Source organism: Myripristis murdjan, chromosome 23, assembly GCF_902150065.1.
Source record: "Myripristis murdjan chromosome 23, fMyrMur1.1, whole genome shotgun sequence".
NCBI lineage: Eukaryota > Metazoa > Chordata > Actinopteri > Holocentriformes > Holocentridae > Myripristis > Myripristis murdjan.
This window is the reverse complement of record NC_044002.1, coordinates 7,528,661-7,552,251: the sequence shown is the minus strand read 5'-3', so window position 1 is coordinate 7,552,251 and position 23,591 is coordinate 7,528,661. Positions and strand designations below refer to the sequence as shown.

General features: G+C 42.9%; 1 protein-coding gene across 3 annotated transcripts in view; it reads left to right on the top strand.

Moving 5' to 3' along the window:
* ppfia2 (PTPRF interacting protein alpha 2) overlaps positions 1–23,591 on the top strand; it is a 111,467-nt gene that overhangs the window by 41,290 nt on the left and 46,586 nt on the right. For all 3 annotated transcript variants that reach the window (XM_030045737.1, XM_030045735.1, XM_030045736.1), the window contains exon 2: positions 19,807–19,908. In XM_030045737.1, coding sequence (XP_029901597.1) covers positions 19,807–19,908 — 102 coding nt within the window. The remainder of the gene's footprint in view (positions 1–19,806; positions 19,909–23,591) is intronic.

The following is a 23,591-nucleotide window of genomic DNA, read 5'->3' as shown; positions in this document are numbered from 1 at the left end:
TGAAAAAATGTGGTTGCCATTAAACATTAAAAAAAAAAAAAAAAAAATGTTTCATCTGTGAGGCTTGGGCAGGCCTTACCAGGACCTCACTGATCCCTTTGGGAGCTCACAATGTGTGGCATAATTCAGAGCTCGCATTCCACCTACTGTGGCGTATTTCTGGCATCTCAATAGTTCAAGAGAGCAGTCGGTGCATATCTGGCAACCCAGTAAAGCTTGAGATTTGAGGCAGAGCTGGCAGCCCTCTAACCCTGGAGATTTCAGACACGTATCTGACAACCACAATAGCTCTGGAGATTTCAGACACATATCTGGCAACCCCCCCCCCATCCCAGCACGGCTTGCTCCACATGGCGCATCTTGATCTGGCAACCCAACAGCTTCAGTAACTGCAGGGAGCAGACTGGCGCCGAGGCTGGAACTGGCAACCCACCAGGATTAGCCAATCAACGCCCTCACATATTTGCCCTATTGGACTCTGCGCAAGGCAGCTATCACAACAAAGTCGAGAAGTAACAAATCACACCCATGCAGCGCTACACAGTTAGCACTGCATAGTCATATACTACAGTTTTAGTTTTGACAATTAGTAGGTCAAAGTATCATAAGAAGCGATGAGTGCAGAAATTTTGTCCCATAAATCATTGAGGCTAATAATCATGATTAATAAGTGCAATCTGGCAAAATAATCAGGATTATCATTTCAGTCATAAGCGTGCGGCTCTACACCCTTGCATGTGCCCTTTGTTTTTCATCGAAGGCTCAACAAAATAATAATGAAAAATGAATCTGTGCATAATCGGCTAAATGAGTTCTTTAGGAGTCCTAATTGTATTAAGTTAAGAAGGTCAAATGCATTTGTGTAAGGAGAGCATATTTGATTGCGCGGGGCTGGATCGAAACGCCAGTTTTATAGAACAATGGGACTGTGAAGACAATGGGGACGATTCATAGGATCATGCAGGTTGGCACTGAGAGTGCTGACGTGGATTTTTTTTTTTTTTTTTTTTTTTTAATTCTATTGTTTTGCAGCATTATAGAAGATGAAAATGTTTGGAATGCAAAACAGGTGACGCAGTAGAAAGAATCAGAATGCAGTATACATGCAGCAGCACCATTTTTTTTTTCTTTTTCGAATTAATGCACCAGGCTTTTGTTCCAGATTTCACTTAGTGTTGTGCAAACTCGCTCATAATTTCATATGACAGGTTACAGATATACCCCCTCATGTATTATTGAGGCAGGTTTCAGGTGTTCCTCTGGCATACTTCTGCTTGACAACGCATCCTGCAGTGGATTGATCCCGCTTTACCCTTGACGTGACCCCGCCGCCACATTAAGATGCCACCGGGGAGGCTCTTGCTCTCGTTCGTGTCCTGGGGGAACGCTGTAATGCTTGGCCTGCTCTGTATTCTGGTGTTATATTGCGCTGTATGCTGGAGCATGTTGAGGTGCTTGCCTGGCACATCGCAGAGATCTAAATGTGTTGACACCTCGCAGGACGTCTTGGCAGGGAGATTCCCCCGCCTTCTAGAAGTTTTCACCTACAGTACATACACATACACACTCACCTTTATATTAGCGGAGTAGATTAAAAGACCTAAAAGAGACGGCTAAATTCATGAGCCCACTTATTTGTTGTGTTGCAGATAAATCACCCTTTGCGTGTGAAGATTTTGAAAAACCACCCTCTGTGTTCCCATTTCCTTCCTGTGGTTCTGTTATATTTTATCCCTTTAAGACTTTGAAAAGGCTTCACAGCAGAGTTTAGCACAAACACGGCTATATTTGCCACCTCAAAATATACCATGAGTGCATCGGTGCCCTTGTTTGTTGTTGTCCTCTGACAGTGTGTGAATCTTGGACCGCGGCCCTGCGGCGCCTGGTGATGCGAAGCCGAAACTGAGAAGAACTGCGCTATGTAGGCAGTGGGGAGGAGGAGGGGGGCAGGTGGGGAGGGCAGGTGATGACTAGAGAGGAGGCTGTAGCAGTGCCGCTGTGAGGTAATCCTCGCTACCGCACCAGTAAAGCCCCGCTCGAGCCCCAGCCAGAGCCACAGCAAACAAAGACTTCTGGGTGCTCTTTGTCGCCACAAAGACCGGCCCAGAGAGACGAGCATGCTCGGAGCTCCTTTGCTGCGGTGCATTGGGAGGCTGGAAACAAATCACATCATGATTTATGTTGTTATTATTTCTACATGTTTCTGTCTTGGTGCACTCCTTTGTTTCCAATTGTAGTGGCTTTGTACTGTACAGTTGATGAAATACCAGGGTGGCCACGTGGTCACAATGAGTATCTATAACTTAGAGGACCCTGGATTCAATCCTCGCAATATCCAGTGTCAAAGTGTCTTTGAACAAGACACTGAGCCCTTACCCATCCTCTCTTTACAAGCTGCACTGGATAACATGGCCAGCTCAATGCCAAACATTTAATATCACTGGAGGCATGAGTGTCTATACATATCAACTTATGGACAGCCAACCAACTGTATCAAAAATCCGACTTCTCTGCCATTACATGTCTGAAATTATCCATCTCAGCAAGCTCACTGCCCGCAGATCAGCTCAGTATTTTCTTTTCTTTTATTTAAATCAAGAGTCCTTTTCTTGTGGCAGTCGGTAATCAGCCAAATTTTGTTTTGTTTCATCTGGAAAATAACGAAGAATGAATGAAACAGCACAGGAATTTAGTTGAATTATCTCACTCCTCCGTTGGCAGGCATTCTCACTTGTCTTAAGAAAAGTATGATTGTAAAATGAATATGCAGCTAAATGACATGTCGCGAGGAGGGCTATTCCTGCAGCGGGCACAGGAGCTATCAGAGCCTGATGAACCATGAGCTGCCATTTACAAGCCAGGGAGCTGTTAGGTCTCACGGCACGGGAGCTTTATGTCATGGCGTGATGGATGCTGCCAGAGATGGGACATTTAGGCCAAAACCCAGGCAAGCGGGCAAAGCACACATCTGGCCATTGAGCCCCCATGGAGCTCAGGGACATGAGCCTTCCAAGGACAGTGTTCCCTGTTACCCCACTCTACACCACAGCACAGAGTAAGACAGTATCACATCATCTCTTGGGAGTATCTGTGCATGTGTGTGTGTGTGTGTGCCTGCGTGTATCTAACATCTCCCCACCAATTTCAATCAACTCTCTCTTGCACTTGCAATCAAACGCCCAAGCAAAGAAAGCCGCCTCATTAAAGTTAATCAAAAACAACTCATTTCACATTCAAAACATACAAAAAGCGATTTTAATCTATTATCGTTACCCCCTACCGGAACCAATCACTGACATTTATCGCTATAATAAGAAAATTGATCACACCGTTCATTTGTCTCTCAGAAGTTGGTCGATGCTGCATGTTCATAGCCAGTGGTTGTTTGTGTTGCATCCCCGAGCCCTGCAGATCCATCCGTGTTTCCCTATCTCAGCACCTCTGCCTACCCACCGGCAGACAACATTATCATTCCATTCTGCCTGGGTTTGTGTTAATGTTTGATTTCTGCCTGGCTACACACACACACACACACACACACACACATGCACTCACACACTCCCTCCCCTCCCTGTTGCATTGCATTGGATGGAGTACGAGAATGATTATGAGGTTGTTCTGTTTTGTAAACACGCAGCAACAAAATGTTCTGAGTTTTCCACTTCTGTGAACTTTATACGGACAGTGCAATTGTTCATTTGCAAGAAGCGCATTTGTTTTGATCGCTGTGTGTGTGTGCGTGAGTGTGTGTGTGCTTTGAATGCTGTTGTGTTGCACACAGGCTGACTCTCAGGTGGTCTCCTCCATGCTGCAGACCTTTTATAAAATGCCAGAGATCCACAACACCAGGCCTCTAACACTAATTCATTTTGAACAGCGCCAGAGGCCATTTGACTTCCAGTATTTACCTGCAGAGAGAGAGAGAGAGAGCGAGGGAGAGGGAGAGAGAGAGAGAGAGAAAGATAAGGTGAAGATGTGTGTGTACGTGTATGTGTATCAGCTTGTCTTTTCTTGTTAACTTCACGGCCAATCCGATGCCCACATGCTTTTATTTGTCCACGCGAATATGTGATCAAATATAAATCAAGGTATCTTTTCCCTTGACTCGGAGTAGCTGCGTGACACAACATGAAAACCTCAGTGTTATCGCAAGTGGTTTGACCTTTTAGAAACCTACGCGGCTGCCCAGCAAGCCGGCATGAGCGTTGTAGTGGTATCCGGTTGGAGTACGGCGATAATATGGCGGGGCAGGCACGTCCAAATCAGTTTCTGAACCCGCCTCGGCCGCATTCGACTCATCAAGAGCCCGCGGGGGGAGCCTCAGATACAATCTCGCCTCGTGTCCACAGCCGTGATATTCGTTTCAGTCCATACAATTCATATAGGAACTCGGTGACACGCAGCCGAGCTAAGTGCCACGAGACTCGGCAGGAGAGAGGGCTGGAGGAGAGCGATAACGCCGTTAGCACAGAGAGAGCTCAGATGACTGGCCAAGACAAGACCAGGCAGACGGGACGAAGCTTTGTGTATGTCAGACAGCTTTAATGATGACCTTATAGTCACCAGCCCCCGAAGGTATCTCTCCATAGTTCTCCCATTCCCCCACACATCAGTTGTGGGCTACGTCTGCGAGGGCTCTACTGGTGGTCCTGTTTAGCCGAATATGTAGAGCAGCAGCAGGACCCTGATATTGTTAGCGCACAGGAGTTGGATTGATTCCCACCGGGGCCAACCATGCCAAAAAATACCTTTAAAAATAATACAATGCCTCCTTTTTAAATGTCATATGCACAACAGTCTTTTAGATCGCCTTCATTTGCATTTCCAAGCCGGAATAATCGGCTTATGACATTATTGACATGCACAAAGAATCAGTTCATCACAATGCCACCGATGCAAGTAATGCAAACAAATACAATGTCTGCCCACTCACTGGTCAGGCCTGCCAGATTTCACCTTATAAAATGCCAGGCTTTGTCCAAAACACCCAGACGGTAATTGTTAATTCATGCCTTTTGATATTTGCAGGCCATTTAACTTTAATGCTGTGTCCAAAGCTAGCTACACACACTGTTTTATGGTTGACCATAAATTTCCCTCGGAGATTATATTATCTCCATGATAGTACAGATGCGATTAGCCGGTGTTATGTTCTCAGTGGTGTAATCAAATAGTAGTAAAGTTAATGGATGAGACCTGATAAATAAATCCCCCCTTTGAGATCCTCCGATCGACTTTATTGATTTGTGTAAATCAAAGAGCTACATGTGACGACCTGCAGTATAACGCTGACTGCTTTCTGATGTGTCATCATGTGATTATGGCAAGGCTGACTTCCCGCTTCGTACTTGTTGATCTGTGACACTCTGTAGTTAAATCAGCGCAAAATTGAGAAATTCCACCTAGACTCAGACGCTGATCGGTTTGAGTGCTCCTTAAAGCGCCTGCAGGAGATCATCTTTGACTCCAAGAAATCACCTGCATGCTTTTTGCCCCACATTGCACGGAGGCAGTTAAGTTTTTTTTTTTTTTAATCTCTTTTCATTACTTTCTTTGACATATTTTTTTTATCTTATCTTCTCTTTCAATGATAAATGTTCATCCTTTCTTTTTACTTGCAAGGATTCTTCAATTTAATCTTTGGGCTTCAGTGCACTTTCCCTTTGGGGTCAGTGGCCCAGAACTCATTCAGGATGAGAGATAGCCTTCTCGACAGCCATTTTAGACAAAACACCTGGGCCACAATGGAGGAGAGGAGAAGAAAGGGTCAAAGGTCAGGAAAAGACAGATCACTTATTCTTTGTCTGCTGCACTCAGTAGCCAAACTGGTGGAACGAGAGGGAACTATCTAGGGGTGTTTGATGTCATGATATTAGATTGTGAATGTTTAAAATGTCCCCGTGATCTGCCTTTACTGAGAGATTAGGATTACCATGCTACAGTGACAGTGCACATTCCTCAGCTGCCCTGACACGGCGAATACACACATTCAAAGTTGTTTCCTCAGTCAAATCTCACATCAGACTGTACTTGGAATATTGCGATAAGGCTGAACACAAAATTAACAATGTTCAGTTTTGAAGACAGGAGAACATGGAGCTTAAAACTATGCTTAGACTATGCTTTAAAAAAGAGCCATCATCATATCATGTATCGTGATCCTGCCTGGAAAAAAAAAATCGTGATATTGATATTTTTACCATATCGCTCACACACTGCCTGAGCTTCAAGATCTAGCTCTGTCTTGGTGTGCTGTTTCCTCGTGGTGCTGTCTGTCTGCATGGTTTGTCCCTCATGTTCCCTCCAAACAGCGTGCCTCACACTTGCCTGTTGTCAGTGATTTGTGTAGCCCTTGTTGAGACTCCTATGATGAGGCCTTTGCTTTTTCCTAATCTGACCAATCTTTTTCATATCAGCAAGAACTGCACATCAGAACATGTCCTTTTTTTTTTTTTTTGATGCACAGAGGGTGTTTTGTTTTTCCATGGCTGTCAGCGGATGTTATCTGCGTGGACACAGGGATTGAATCATCAATGCTCCAAAGCCCACCCTCTCCCTACTGTAATCTGTTCAAATCCCACCACTTGTGTGATGAATTTTCCAAACGTGGCATCTCGCCTGCACCGAGCAGCTCTGGCCGCCTGGTTATCAGCCTAACGAAAATTGCCGTGCTTATCTGGCGGCTGGACTTTGATTTAAAACGCCACATTGAGGCTCAAATTCTGCGGTCTTCATTCATCTGGCGTTGGAGTGTCGGTCCGGCATCGCAGCTGCATTCAGTCCCTGATGTGTGTTTTTTTTCCTGGAACAGGCCAATCTCCACTCAGGCTCCCGTTGCTATAGAAAAGGTCGGTGCCTCAGTGGACATCCGTTCACTATCTAACCTCTCATTATATCTCTGGCTTGCACATAAAGGCAGAGAACAAATGTAAAGAAACACTAATCCCGTTCCCACTGGCAGTACAGGGCAGCTGAGCGAGGGTTAATGGACATGCGGTCTTAGGCCATGAGAATTGTCCACTCCAGCTACACAAGGTGAATAGCAGTCACAGCATATCCACCCAGAGTAAGCCTGCTGCTGCTGCGGTTTCCCTGAGAAAGCCATTGACTAAGACTATTTGTCCCCTTTGGTGCGCTCCGCTCTCCACGGGTAATAGATGATGAATGGCTTGACATTTCCAGCCATGCTTGTTTGGGTGTTTCACAGTGATATGCAGCTATGTTGCTGCCTGGATGCTCAATATCACCCAGACCGAATGAGAGGCGTGTGCCAGAAGATTACATGTGGAAAACAGGAAGTAGCCATTCTTGCCGGGCAATAAAGTTTTCTCCCCATCCCTCGCTGACCTTTTTAATATGGCCGCGGCATTACCATGCGTTGCAGGGGCATCAATCTATTACCGTAGCACATGCTGCATCTGGATGTGTCAAATGAGAGCAAACATATTGGAGTAGGAATGTATTTGAGATAATTTCTCGCCTAGCCTCGCTCTCATTTCCCCAAATGAAAGCCAAATCATCCGTCTTGAGAAGAGGCCCGCGGCATCTCTACCTTGACCTTGCCCTCCGCAGGGACAAATCGCCGCGCGCACACACATACACAAGAGTCGAGGCGGATCCCTAATGTGTAAGAGGAGCTTGCAGTGCTGTTGCAGTGCTCTGCAGTGCTGGCAGCTCGTGTTGTTCCCTGTCTAGAGTACAGCGCACTGAAATAGCTTTGCCTATTGTTCCCATGCCTTAGAGACTGGGAGATGGGGAGGGAAAATCTAAAGGTAATACAGTATATAACAAGTTAGTCCTTCTGGAACATAACATTTGAATTGCCATTCTTGTCAGCCTATGCAGGATTTCTTGCGCTTCTTTTCCAAGTCCTCCCTCACCTCTTTCCCTTCTGAGACAGAACATATTTACTCAGAGATAAAACACAGAGATAGAACATGTTTGGCAGATTAGAGTTTTAGTTATTCAAACATTTCTTGGGTTCAAAGCTCCTCTGGAGACAGAAATAATTTCACTGGTTAGTATTCACTGGGAAGATAACTATATCAAGTACAAAGAAAGAAATCAGTTGTGTTCAATATGTGTTATTCACCATCTTGGCAAGTTTAAATTTAATTTAAAGGCGAGCAAGGCTCCTTTCTTTGCCCTCGCTGTTTTCAATGGGTTTCATTCCAACATTACTTTGCCAGAAAAATGGTGCATTTCTGGCCCCACTCATTGATGTTTAACTCATCCAGTGAGATTATTTTTATCTCTGAGAAATAAAAAAAAAAAAAAAAAAAAAAAAAAGTCCAGTCTGCTACATGTACACCACCTACACAAACACACCCGCCACAAATGGGTGACATGAACAAGCAACTGATTAGCAAGCAGATTGGATCCAACTCATACCCACACACAGTACATTTTTCATAACAGGGGTTTGTGCTCAGTTGCAGGTCTCAGACTCCGCCCACTGAGAATTAATTCGACCAGTGAGATCATTTCTGCCATCAGGTCAGGCCCGCCTTCGCAAAATGTTTGCAGAACTAAAACTTCCATCTGCATTTAAACCGAGCTGGAAGGTAGAGACGGAAGCTGTTTTTTCACATAACTCTGCCAATCACTGCTTATTATTGTTTTCAGTGAGAATAACCCCCTATTCCTGCCAGAGATTCTGGCTTTATTTGCTTTACTGCCACTCGTACGCGGAGATCAGATGCTTAAGTTTGGAGGTTACAGGTTGGCGTGTGCAGCTGAAGGTTGGGGAGTACGTTAAGGGAGCAGGGCGGGTTCCTGTTCAGGGGTTCGGAGAGATCAAAATTAGTTATTAGGAGCGCGAAAGGCAGTAAATCGCAAGGCTGTAATTTCCCCTCTCAGATTTATGTCTTAGCCTCAAGGGGCCTCTACAGTACGGAGATGACCCCTCTTAGCTCACCAGCTAAAGGTCATTGTAAATCACGCCCCATGCGCTCCCTTCCACTCTCTTTCACACACACACACATCCGCACAAACACTTCTAATGACCTTTCCTGATTTTTGTGTGTGTGGTATATACACATGCGTAGATGTGTCAGGGTTTTTTTTTTTTTTTTTTATGTCACTCTTCTGTAGATGTGAGTGATGTGAGTTTTGGGCATTCCTGCAAACGAGCCCATCTCCCATCTGAAAGCAGCCATTTGTTCACCCGGCCGCTGTTGGCCTCAGGTCTGGCATCCCAGTAGAGGCTCCAGTGTAATAAAGTCACATAAAGTCAAGAGCACAAACAGTTATTTGTCCTGAAGAACAGGATCTTGTGTGTTTATTTCTTGTCCTTTTTGTCTTGTCGAGCACTCAATTACCGTTAGGTGAAACGCCGTTTGACTATCCCGTTCCAAAACAGATCACAGTCAGTCAAGCTTAATAAAATCAATGCATTATTCAACCAAGAGAATTCAGCGATTTCCCCTTATTCACGGCTGGCTCGTTGCAAGTTAACGGTTAATTGTGAATGATTAATTGGTGCAAGGTTCATTATGCATAAGTGATCCTCCTCTGGGGAGTGCCAGTGTGTGTTACGTGGATTTTAGAGAGGACACGTACAGCTTGGAATGTGATATCTAATCTGATAGGCATATTGCGGTAGTTGGTTGAATGCGTTTCTTGTGTTTGGAAAGCAGTAAAACAACAATATGACGCTATGCCTTTGCACAAGCCCCCCTACAGCCGCCCTGCATTTATATTCCATGCTTCTTTGGTTGAGCAGCTCTTTGAAGTTGAGGTAGCTTCACAACCTGCCAATTTCTCTACCGAAAATCAAAGCGCAAGTGAGCCCGCAAACACTGGAATATTCATGCCTTTATAAGGCTCTGCTATAAGATCTCTGGGTTGTTTTACCTTGGTAATGTGGGATTGCACAGCAGGTAGATAGATTGCCGGATGATAGATAGTGGGTGTCCTTGTTTTCAGATCAATTTGGTGTTATTTTGACAGAGAAACATGGAGGGCAACCGCACGCTGCCTGGAGAAGCCCCGTTGTTAGAAGCACGTAGGCTGCTGGTATAACACTTGTCGCCTATCTTGAGCACACTGGTATGTCGCCATGAGGAAGAAAAGATGCTCACCCAGTGCACATGACCTTCTTTAATATTTAAAGCTGAGGAAATTAGCCTGCTGGCTGGGCTGAAACGCACATGCAGCGTCTATTCCTCCTCCTGCCTGGCTCCACAATGTCCAACCCAGAGTTCCTGTGACGGGTCCTCATTCATCAATAAAGGGTTGGCCAAATGACCCCAGGCCGCAGTGGTAGCATATGTAAAATAGAATGGGGTTCTATCAGTTTACAATATTTATATTGTTGGGCAATGTGTGGCCTTTTGCCAAGAAATACATATTGGCAAGTCAATGCTGTTCATTTCTGATATGATGGAGGTTCCTCCTTTTTGTTTTTTTACTCAGCAGCGATGGGGTTGGGGTGGGGGAAAATACACTACACATGTTCTTTTGGCCTGTTGTAAAATGGTGTATTTCTGCACACAAGGCCCCCCTGTAAAGCTGAGACTCTTGTGGATTCAATGAGGCCAATTTTATCCATGTGTGATGATGTTAACCCCCATAGTAGCCATTTTATTGTAGTGAGAGTTTTTGTGAAAGTTGACATCACTGTATAAAATGACCCATTGTAGGATGGTCAAACCTTCATGAAACTTTACAGCAACAAACTAGAGGATAATTCAAAAACCAGAAATCACAATGCTTGTAGAATTGCAGTACTTAAGAATCGCAAGTTATACCAAACCACCTCCCATGTATCGTTTTAGTATCGAATCTGTAGAAAAGCATATTGTCCCAGCCCTACTACTTTTCTGTAAAACCTCTAATGAAACTTGCCTCAATTTGCCTTAAAGGAACTGCTAACATTTTTTTTTTTTTTTTAAATAGTCTTCATCTTAGATCTTGAGATTTTTATTGTATTTTATTTTATTTTGTGCATGAAAATAGTCCTATTCTCCAAGATACTATTTACGGTCTTATCCACCTCAAGCTTTCTGATACTCCCCATTGCTCTTAGAGACACCAGGCAGAGTTGCGGTCAATTCACACTGAATTGCACAATACGCAAACTGGGAATCCTCTGCGATTAGAAATATTCTCTCCATTATGTTAATTTGAGAACCTACTGAAAAAAAATCTCCACCCATTATTGTGCAGATGGCAGTGTCAGTATACATTTCGAAACCACTGGACTGAATGAGGATTGATCCCAACTGTGATATCAAGAAAATTCAGGGTTATTGCAGGACTTGGGGTTGATTATTATGATGTTAAATCAGGTTTAGTGCAGAGTCATTCTGCAGCATGAAGTGCACCATGTGTACAGTAGTCACTATCTCACTATGGCACATTTCTTGGACTGTGGGAAATGCATAGTATAAAATGAGAGTAGGAGGTTCATCTCATCATTTATTTATAGTCTCCCTCTGCTCTGTCCTCTCTGTGGTCTCACTGTGTAGATATAACACTTTTTTATCAAATATTGATGACCTACAGTTGGAGCATTTGGAAACTTGTACTATTTGAAGAAGCACAAGTACTACAATAAGGTGTCTGTTTGTGGCTTTTTTTGCTCATTATCTGGTACTTTCCCAGAGAGTTCTTTGTTGCACCAAATAAGAGTCACGATGCATTCAAAAATAGCTCCTTTTGCTGTTTCAAAGTTTCGGCTCAAAAAGCTGTCACAGTCTGTCTGATTTATCCAATGGAAAGGTGTTTGGAGGTTATAAACTCTGACTTGTTTTTTTCAATCTTATTTGTCGCATCTAAGGCTTTTTAGAGTCTTGTGGTGGTTTCAGAAGATTCAGACAGCAGTGTTTATTTTTCATCATCCATCCCTGCTAAAAAGATTCCCGCGGCTTGCCTGGAGGAGATGGAGGTGGTTTCATCACGTGGATGGCTTTTTGTAGAGCTGCTCCTCTCCGTATTTTACTCGGTGCATCAGCATGCTGTCAATCACACCACCGCATCTCTGTCTTCCTCCAAGATGGATGTACAATTGCCAGGTTTTGTTTCAGGCTGGTAGCAAGACTCTCCTGACACACTCTCTCTCTTTCTCTCTCTCTCTCTCTCACACACACACACACACTTGTGCGTGCGTGTCCATTTAAAAAATATAGCTGCTGCTGTGGTTTTAGCCAACAGTTGTCCCACTCTGGGAGGAAGCCTTGTCCCCCATTTCATTTAGAGTTCACCTTCTAGGCAGCAGCCATACTACACACACACACACACACACACACTACCTGACATATTGCAGCGCTAGGCAGTTTGCCCAGGTAATGAGAACAGGGAAGCAGAGGGAGGTGGGGGATAGTGCTCTACTTCAGGGTCCAGTGGTTCATGGGTAAAAGCGTGCTAGAGAGAGATGCTAGGAGCTAAAGTCCAGCATCCACCTGGACTTTTATTCTTCCCAGCTGTTGGAGTGCTCTGTGAAATAAAGTGGCGACTCTTTATCAAAACTGGCCACCAGTGAAATCAGCTCGGATAACATTTATGAAGAAGCGCGCCGTGAGGAGCCTCTGCACACATTTTTCAGCCCCGCAGAGCCCAGCTCAGCTCACACTGTGCATATGCTCATCTCTTCCTCATTCTGCCGTCCACACAGCAATCAACACCTTGTAATTATCGCAAAGCACAGCTCGGCAATTGGCGCGCAACTCAGGTGCCACCGCTCACAGCTGGGCAGCGGTTGGCAGCACCCAGGAATGCCAGCCTTCCTCCTCTCACTTGCCCTGCAGGACATTTTGAATTGCCCGAGGGTCCCAGCAGTTTACTGTCTGTGTGTGTGTGTGCGTGTTTGTGTGTGTCGGTGTGTATGTGTGTGTATATGTGGGTGTGTGTACATGTGCATGCATGAGTGCCTCATTCACTACCTGTGCTCTGCTTGTAAAGTTACAGCAGATGTGAAGTTCACTTTAAATGATGCATTGATGATGCCCTGTCACGCAATGTGTGATGTGTGTGTGTGTATGTATATATATGTATATGTATGAAGTCAAAGACACCTCTTTCTCCTCTCTCTCTCTCTCTCTCTCTCTCTCTCTCTCTCTCTCACTGAATCATATTTCCACTACAGTGCATTTTTTTCCCTACCTTCCCACTATCCATTTTCAGGTTATTTGCAAGAGCAGGGTCTGAGCACGGCATTTCTTGGGAATACGGTTTTACTGAGCTGCGTTTCCTTGAGAGACACTTTGAAACAAATGTCACTGAATTGCTTCCATTTGGCGGATTTTCAAAGTTTCAAATAATTCAGTGTGGCCAGGATATTAGGAATTGTGGTTAATATACACATGCAATACCTCTATATACACATATATAGAGGTAATTGCATATGTGATTATTTTACTGGTAACCCCAAATGTATAGGGACAAAGATGAGGCGATAGGACTTTGATAGATGAGTTGCAGATATGTTATGGAAATTCAAACAAGCAAGCTGGGACAGGTTGACTGGATAGAAATGTCTCCAGCCATCTGTCAGGCAGATTTTAAGCAGACTTTTGAAATACAGCAAAAAAATAAAATGGGACGTAGGTGAATTTCTTCTTACCAGGTAGACTGAAGTGAATAAAAAGCCTTTGTCAACATAATATAAGGCTACATGACAAAGCACATTTTTTTCTAGAATTTAGTAATGTGATTTAATGTTGCCCTGTTTCTAAAGGTGAAACGAAAGATATTCTAATGGACATATTCTAATGCTTCAACTAATGATCATGTAATCACAATGAGTGCCTCACAGATTACAGCGACAGTTTTTAAGAGATTTCTGGAAGGTGCTTTTGGACGGATATTTCACAGAGAACAATGACTGCAAAAAGAATCACTTCAAAAAACACATTTTCATATTTATTGCATGACTTTTTTTTTCAGCAAGAAAGTTTTGTATTTGAAATGAAGATTGTTTTTGCAATACCGAGCATATTATGTTGAAATTCACCATTTCCATTCAGTCTTACAATTTGCATAAAAACACTCATATGGAAGCCCTGTTGCCTTTTCCCATTGTATTTACTTTATCTAAAACTCTGTGTATTTGGTCTTTGATGACCTGAGAAGAGCCATTGAACTTTCATTTGCTAGTGGGTCTTGAAGCCTTAATCCTGTCTCGTTTTGGAGCTTTGCCTGTCTGAGCATGCCATTTGACGCTTCCAAGACTATCACACTCCCTGCTAGTCTGTGTGTGTGTGTCTGTGTGTGTGTGTGTGTGTGTCTGTGCCAGGTTTGATTCGAGACGTTGACTACGTGACAAAACACGGAGAGGTTAATTAAAGAAGGTGTCAGGATGCTAGACAGACGGTGAGAGTCATGAAACAAACACCTCCAGTTTCCCTTTGTATCTGCTTAATTCTGCTGCAGAGGTCTGGGCTCTGCTGTTTGCATCTGGGCCGGGTGACAGAAACGTAGTTTAGAGCCGCAATTGAGAGGAAGTTCTTGCAGCCACTATGTTATATGAGATTTGGTTTTAGGGGGGGCTGCAATCTGTCTAGGTCCTGACAGTGAGGCCTTAAGGGAGAAGATATATTTCAAAAAATATTTCACAGCCCCTTGGGTCACAGCCATTGCTTTTGCTCAGTTCTAAAAGAAAGAATTGCAGACACAGAGGGGCTTCAGAGAGAGTGCATTATAAAGTGGGGATTGTTAGGCCTCATAAGCATTAAAGCAAATGGTGCAATCTGCAGAGGGGCTTTTCTGAGGAGGAGGTGACCGTGATTAGCTGCATTCCTCTGGGAGAGAGATTTATGAGCTCTAAGCTGCTATGTTTTTTGTGTCTGACCTACTGTACACACCAAGTTTGGGAGAGAAAAAAAAATGTGGTGAGGCAAATAGGTGCAGGGTTCTGTAATGACAGGCTTTTTCACCAAGGGGAAGCATTTATACATCATTCCCAAAATACCTTGAGATGAGATTAAACTTTAATGATTGCCGTGGGGCAACTGGATCATTTCATTAGCAAAATAATAACAGGAAACAGAAAAAAAAAGAAAAAAATGTTAAAATTGCAAATGCACATGCATGTTTTTTCTGTGCGCCCAGTCTCCCCTTCAGCTAGTTTAATTTAAAAAACAATATTAGCGCCTTATTGTACATTTAAGACATCATCATGGCCTCAAAGTCAAACATAGCTCATTCCTGCCTCTCTTCAGTTGGTCCTTATTAGGTCAGCTGTAGATCAAGACTCCTCTGTTGTGCCGATTTGGGTTCCATGTCAACACCTTATTCCCCTCTGCTGTTGCCATGGTAACAGCTGGGTCCTGACATCTGACCTGACTTAGCTAATCTAGTTGTTAAGGTCCTTTTCTCCAATAGACACATCTGACCTTACAGCTTGACCTCTGGCTTTTTGACTTCTGTGGAGCAACTAAAATGAGGTTTGTGTCGGTGTTCACTGCTGGAGAAGGAGATGTCAGGCTGAACGGCTGCATTTTTGACCCGGTTTTTCTCTGTCTGGTCTCCAGGGGTTGGTCCTAATGTGTTTAAAATAATTATCACAACAAAAATACTCCTGTAAATATCACATTGAAATTGAATCGGCCACAAATTCCTGCTCCTTCCATCCCTATGGTTGTAAACAATAATTGCCTCAGCATAGTAATAAGTAAAGTAAATAACATTAGTTTGACAGTCTAATTTCTCCTTCTTGCATATACTTATCACTTCAACCCCAAGAGAAAAAAAAATGGCCCGTGGAGCCAGCAATAATCCACTTAGAAAGTTAAATATGTTGCCATACAAGATCCCAAGACTTCTGATCTTGACCACTGCAGACGAATTGGCCAACCCGCACTACATTAATGATCATAATCCTATTCCAGTAGAGATCTGAGAGAAGCGTGACCAAAGCCTCTGGCCCTCTGGGATGTCCCTGAAGGCCCACGGGGCTGGAGGTCTGAGTGAGCTGCTCTTGGTCTGCCTGCCCTGCTAGTTGTGAAAGCAGACCTGAAATCTCGCCTTTCACTGCAGCAATAAATCCACTTGACTTTTCAGATTGTTCAGACATAATACATAGGGAGTCTTACAGATAATTTAGGGATTACCAGTGTGTGTCTCCGTGCAGAGGATTTGTTGCTCTATAAGGTATATATTGCTGGAGGATTTGGTGTGCAGCAGTAGCTACGAGACGCAATATTGCCATGCTCCCTGGAGTTCCTCTGTAATTCTGCGTTATTATCCTTGACCCTTGAAGGACAGAAGGTGTACAGATTCAGACTGACAAAATGAACTGAGACAGTTGCACTAAGATGACTAATTTCAGCGTAAAGTGATGCCAATATTTACATGGTGTTTCTTGTCTGGGAGGTTGCTTTGAGATGTAAACATGGATGCTTGTGTTGTTGACTCCTGTGTCTTGTGCATTTTCCCACTTACAGTTACAGGACATGAGCCGGGGGAAAAAAAAAAAAAAAAATCAATATAACCTGGGTTCCACTGTCCTCGATGGACATTTTATGTACAGTTCTCTCCCACACAGCGCTTAGGCACATTTTCCAATTTTTGTCCCTGACGTCTGTGTGTGTTAATCAGCCACGGAGCCTGCTGGTTATTGTGTCACATCAACTCACTCAAAATTAAAATTTACCTTGGACTTCTCTCGTCATTCAATTGTCACCCTGGAGACGTTTGTCTTTGCGTGTGGTTTCTTTCTTACCGGCCTGACGTGGGCCGTTCTTAACAACATGTCTGTTTCGACTAGGCTTAATTTAGACTCTGCAGACACAGACAAAGATTTGCAGTCATTCTGAGCGGCAGGCTGCCAGTTCTCCTATGATAGCTGTTTACCAGAATGTTATGGTCATGGGCATGGCGCAGAACGCCGTAGTGAATTTGTCACTAGAAAGTTAGTTTGGGGAAACAGCAGTGCAGTACAGTAGTGGGAGACTTTCCTTGTTTGGGTCTGAGGGATGGCTGAGGGCTAATGATGGATCATGGAGGGGACCGGCCGGACCCTCTGGCTGTAATTGGTGCATGGCTGTAGCTCAGTCATATTTAAATTCTGTTGTCATTATCCGCTGGCAGAAAAAAATGAACTGAAACAGAAAATGAGAGAGAAGCTGCTGTCCTGGTATGCAGAGACCAAGGCAATGGCTGGTGTATCTTCTGCATTCAGGCAGAGCATAATTTAAACTTGTTACTGCGGTTCTGCCTCAGTGCTCACAATACAGCGCTACTGATATTTTACAGTTTGCGAACAGCCAATAGGGAATGTTTTATTTAACAGAGGTCAGGTACAACCCAACTCACAGTTAGTGCGAGCCAGGGAACTTAAAATTTAGAGCAAAACACATTTCTCAAAGTTCGAGCTGGCCTGGAGACAGGAGCAGTGTGACTGAGTCAACTTTAACTTGTGGAACCAAACAGCCACAGTCTTCCAGGGTACCACAGCTTATTTGTGTTATTTTTAATATTTAATTTTCATTCAAAACATCCATGATAAGGTCAGCAGACCAGGTTCCTAGCAAGGTTATTATCATTAACAAAAACTAACAAAGTAACAGAAATTAGTTGTGAAAAAACAAACAAAACAAAAAAAAAAACATTTTTGTTAACTGAAATAAAAATAATAAAAATAAACAATCGTGTGTTTTGTAACTAAAATGAGCTAAAACAATAGAGAAAATTTCTTTAGTTGGAGTCCTTGTCAGTCAATTTGGTTGTTCATCTGTCCTAAGTGAAGACATTTTTTAAATGGTATGTTCCGTTGAGTTTTTATTGCTAAAACTAACACTGAAACTAATAAAAACTAAGCTAAAACTATGCATTTTCAATGAATAAATAAAAATTTTAAAAATTAATAACAATAAAAAATAAATGAAACTAGCAAACCTCATAAAAATAATTAACACTAAGCTGAAATAGAAAACAAAAAATCCAAATGAAATAAAAAACTAACGAAAAATGCAAAACTATAATAACCTTGGTAACCTTGGTATAGCTACAGGCTGGTGGGACGAGTGGGAATTTGGAAAAAAGTCTATTAGGAAGATCACCTTTCTTCAATTTGTAGATCAATCAAAAACATAGTTTAGTTGCCCTCTGGGCTTCGCTTTAATTTCACCACATTTTATACTTCAGTGAAACTGTTTGTCTCTGCATTTAAACTGATGCTGTCTGAGGGCTACATGGGGCTGAAAAGAGGCTCCATGTAGTCGTTGCACACCTGCCCGAGAATCTCAGCTTCATATCATGTCTGCACAATGTTGAAAACTCTGATTGGTTAATTTGGCTATCTGCGTATGGCACACACACACACACACACACACACATCCACACACGATTACAAAAGCATCAATGTATGACTACAAAATGGGCTTTAGCCAGAAAACTGTGGCTCTTTGGCTCTGCTCCCTGAAGTTAACTCTACCAATGAGATTATTTTTGCCTCCAGAGCAGCTGTGCCTCTGATAAATGTTTGTCGAGCTAAAACTCCAGTCTACCATACTGAGGCAGCTACCCCCTGTCACTGCATCACAAACAGCAGCCATACAGTCTGCCTTGTTGTCCCTAATGCCATGCTTGGTTTGTAGTTCTGCTCCATAGCCAATACAAAGCGCAATCCGCTCAGTCCTCCCTTCATCTTGCTTAGTGCTGTCACTCAGTAGTCATGTCTAAGCCCACTACGCCTGGCGCTGCGCCCACACAACTGTATAGAGCCAATCCTCTTTGCTGCTTTCATACACAGATTACCATTAGCACATTCAATCCTTTCTCCCATTGTCCAGTGGATTTACACTTTTTTGCCCCCATAAGTCATGGCAGCGTTGACCTGCTCCTGCTAAAAATCCTTTATTAGAGAGTAAGAATGTAAGAAATCCCATTCAATTATACAATCATTATCTTCCAGCAAATGGTTGATATGCCTGATGGTGGAGAGAAATTGAATGCGAAACAGCGGTTGTATTTTGTAGTGTGGTGATCTTGCTTTCCAGAAAGGCAAACATAAACATCTGCATTAGCTGCCAAGGGACTGTAATATGTTCAGGGTCTTTTTGAAACCATGCATGTCTCATAAATGTCTTTTCTGCATCCCCTTGGATTCTATTCACAAGAAAATCTAACATGTATGTTCACATCTAAACGCATTGTGTGTCAACTTGTCAGTCAGCTGAGGTGAATTCCCTTTCCTCCTCATGTCACAAGCACTGTAGTAGAGGAGATTAAAATGTGCTCTAGGTAATATACTATAGCCCCTATAGAACAAGGAATACAATTTGTGCATTTATGGAATCAGCTTTTCTTCATATTGGAGTTGAGTAAAGAGGAGAATCATTTGCCGTGTATTATTGGGATGGGTTGAGAAGCTGAATAATAAACAATGTCATGTTGGTTTGCAGTGACTAGTGCAGATGATACTCCTATATACAATATCTGTATATGTGGTGTACACCACAACATGAAAATAACCAATTTTTGAACACAAATTAGAGAAGTTCCATCAATTTCCTTGAATATGCTAAAATGTAGTCATTAATCGTTCATCTTAAGTTTTGAAATGTACATGATGGAAACATGGAGTTTGGATCTTTGGATTTCTAATCACATCCTCTAACATTTTACAGATCTTTAGTTAAATAAGAGATACGCATGTAGCATAGAACACTCTGCATATTGCCTACTAGCACAAGCTTCACTTTTTTTTTACACTAGCTGAAGATGCATCACTCTTTGCGCTGTGGTATTAATGGTGTTGGCTAATGTTGCATTGCATCACTGTAATCTGGCGCCATGGAGGGATGTTGCTGAGCGCTGTGTGATGCTGACTTCTCCCTCTTCTTGCTTTTTGTTGCTAAACAGGAGTTTGCGGCGCTGACCAAGGAGCTGAACGCCTGCAGAGAGCAACTGCTGGAGAAGGAGGAGGAGATCTCTGAGCTCAAGGCTGAGAGGAACAACACCAGGGTGAGCGGACACACTCTCTGACACACTCACACTTCCATGTGCATGAGTGAACACACACCTCAGCTAGGGCTGTGCAATATCGACAAAGTCAAATGTCACAATATTTTTGACCAAATACCTTGATATCAATATTGAGACGATATTGTAGGGATGACTACTGGTGCTTTCATAAGATATTTACCGACGAGATTTCTGATAAACAGTGGATATGATTTGGATATCCTTACCAAGCATCTAGAGACTCATGAACCTGCATAGCTGTGCACATCACATACACACACAATGTACACTTGTAAACTCTTTCATTGACTGACTGATTGATTCACTCTGTCACCCTTGGTTTAACACAGTGTTAAGTTTTCACATGCAGGCATGTGTTTGGAATTGAATACTACTCACACTAAACACCTCTATGGAATATGTAGCATGTTTATGTATGTGGTATTTCCTATTCTGAAGGCAGCCTCTTGGTTTTCTATCCTACCAGCTAGTTAATTGCACTTAATTGCATTCACCTGTTGTCCCAGGTGTAAAATAGCCCATAATTAGAGACCAGCATAAAAAGCATGAAAACTGGTCAGAATAAGTTGCCAGCCACTACTCAATAGAGAATTGATGAGGCTTGTTTTGGTTGCCCAGCAAACTGATTCGACATGACAGTCGCCTATGGTATTCAGTAAGCTCTCGGGAGAGCCAGTCAATCACCATAGCTGTTTTGACGTTTCCAACAACAGTTCTTAGTCCAGCAAAAGCGGAGCTATTCTTGGAGGTGCAGTTGCTGCTGTTGCTTAGGGTGAGTCGTGAATTTACATCTTTCTTCCACAGGATTCTCCAAAGTTTCGCAACTTCCGCAAAACTTAAATGCGTATGGGCTTCAGCAAAAAAAACAGCCACTACATATTCTGCTAGACACCGTCTTGACAAAACTTGAGCTATCTGTTGGGGATGTTTTTAAGGCTCTAGAAGCACTGAAGCAGCCATGCGCACTGTCTGTTTCCAATGCCCAGATAGACCTCATTAGCTTACAATGTTCTGGCTGAACATTTTTCCACTTGCTCATCATGGATGGCTGCTCAACGGTAAAACTAAGTCCAAATAGAACTGATGCCCTGCAGTGTCCAGTGAAAATTATTTGGAAAAGAAACTGAAAACATTAGAGGACCAACTCAATTTTGCAGAGCTGAAGTCCTATATCTTTAATAAAAACCTTTCATTTTAAAGGAGTAAGCAGATGCTGCTATTGACAGATAAGACTCTGTTTTCCGTCCCAGTGCTGATTAAGTGTGGATTTACAGTGGTGTGCTGTCTGTCTCGGGGTGTATGCTGGCTTCCAGAGAAGCCAGAAGATTTTAACACTGCCGAGAGAGAAAAAAGGAGGTGAGGAGCAAGAAAAGAAGGAAAGAGGAAACTCATTTGCACTCTCTCACTTCATTACCACCTTGAATCCTCCAATGGGCAATTACCAACCAAAGTTTAATTAAGCTTGGTTTTTGTCGCTGTTAGGGTTTTAAAAGTTCATAATTAAATCTTTCAAGGCATGTGCAGGCAGTCAGCGGACTGAGGAGCTGACAACAGACTTGGTGACAGAGGAATGCGACGTTACCTTTGTAAGTTGTGCGGATAAGCATCGCAACTAAATGACTTCCATGTAAATGCGGATTTATTCTAGACTCTGAAGTGGTGCAGAGATATGATGAGAAAGGCTTTGGGAGGAGGGCAACAGATAGAGGATGGAAAGGGTGACTGAACAGCAGGGAAAGGCCGGGGCTGTTGCCTGTTGTTATTCTGAGGGCTTTAGCTAAAGCGCAACTCAAGCCAAATGTTCACACTCTGATTGATTAAATGGTAAGCATTTCTGTGTGTGAATGTATGTGTACGTAGCCACGATGGCCACTAAGGGCTGCTGATGGGGCTCTCAGCCCCTCATGTTTTCAAGGGCAGCGTAATCAGACAGACAGGAGATCAGACGGCGCTCAGTCCCCCTTTGACAGTGCAGTCAAGACCATGCAGTCAGCATCTTTGTTTCACAGCTTAGGGTGTTTGGCAGGAAGAGCTCAGACACAGGGCTTGCCTTTGATGCCCTCTACAACTTATTCATGCAGTCTGAATTGATGTGAAACTGGGCATCTGCGTGACATTATATTTCACAGTTGCATCACAGCAAATATGTTTAGTTCCCTTCAGCAGTTTCACTGGTATTGGACAGAGGGACTTGGATGATGAGGATGGTGAAACTTAAAGTAAATCAACCACTGCAATCACATATACTGCAGATAGTTTACACTGGGTTCACATATTATCGCTATTACAGTAATTGCAAGCTTCTTACTTGGAAAAACTGTTCATGTCTTCTCCCTAGTCATATTTACCACTTGAAAATTGGGAATTTGTTACCTCTGCACATTTTCTCCCACTTATACCACATAACATCATCAACATGGAAGCTCTTGACAAGCATGGAATTCATCATGGTAGTGTTGCCCGTAATACAACTTGGACACTTGGATCCCCCCACTTTATCCAGCCATTGTTTTCCATTCATTCTACTAAGTTATAAAAATGAAATTCACACCAGTATTCCATTACCATTTTGATGATTGTGAACTGTGAGTGAAACACTCCCTGGGGAAATGGGAGCTTCACACAGCAAATTATTATTTCCATACTTTATTAATGTTGATGACTTTGCTAGTGATAAAAGTAGAACATTATAAGGTAGGTGTGATCAAAATCAAGGGATTTTATATGTTGTGAAATCTGTCGTGCCCTCACATGATGTGTTGCAATGTAAAACGTGGGTAAATTGTAAACAGGCCAAACATTCAAAATCACTTGTATAGTCCTTTAACATTCAAGTAAATATGTAAATAGGTGTTGTTGTTAGCTGTGACATTTCTGCAACGATTTGAACGAACTCATGAACTCTCACATCATCAAGATGAGTTCTCAAGTAAAACTTCCAGTCTCTTCCATACAGTGTGAATTCAGTATTAGACCTTATCTTCACCTTCCACTGTTGCCACAAACCAAAGGGAATATGTAGAGGGATATATAGTAGAGGGTTAATGGGGTTCAGGTGCAATTCAGTCTCATCATTTCTGTCTGTCTCTCTCTCACCTCCCAACCAGTACTTAGCTTCACCCGTGCTTTCCATATGTACTGTTTCTCTGCATCAAACAGTCTTCAGTGCTCTTTAATAATAGATTTTGGTATGTATTGCTTTTCAAGTCTTTGTTAAAAACACATGCAGTGCAACATTAATGCGAGTGGGAACTTGATTTCCTAAGCAGTGGTAAACCACAAAATACAAATTATCCAGCTGGAGCTGGTTGGGCGCCCTTTAGCGGGAGATGTTTAGGCTAGTGAAGCATAGCTATGTCAGCACTGGAGTGGCTGCTTAAAGAGCCAGTGAGGTTTTCCTTGGAAAGAATGAGGTGATTATTTTGAGTCAGGCTCCGAAATTGACACTATACCTTCTTAGCAGATCATTATCTTTGGGGTATTGTATTATATCACTGGACAACTCCCAAGAGGGGATGAAGTGTTGAAATCTGCATTAGTAGCCCACCATGAAACCACCACAGTATCTCCAGCTCCCAGAAAAAAAATAGAAAATAATCCAGGATATGAAAGCAGATCATCTTTTACTTTGGTCTCACAGCTAAAAATGAGCAAGAAAGGTC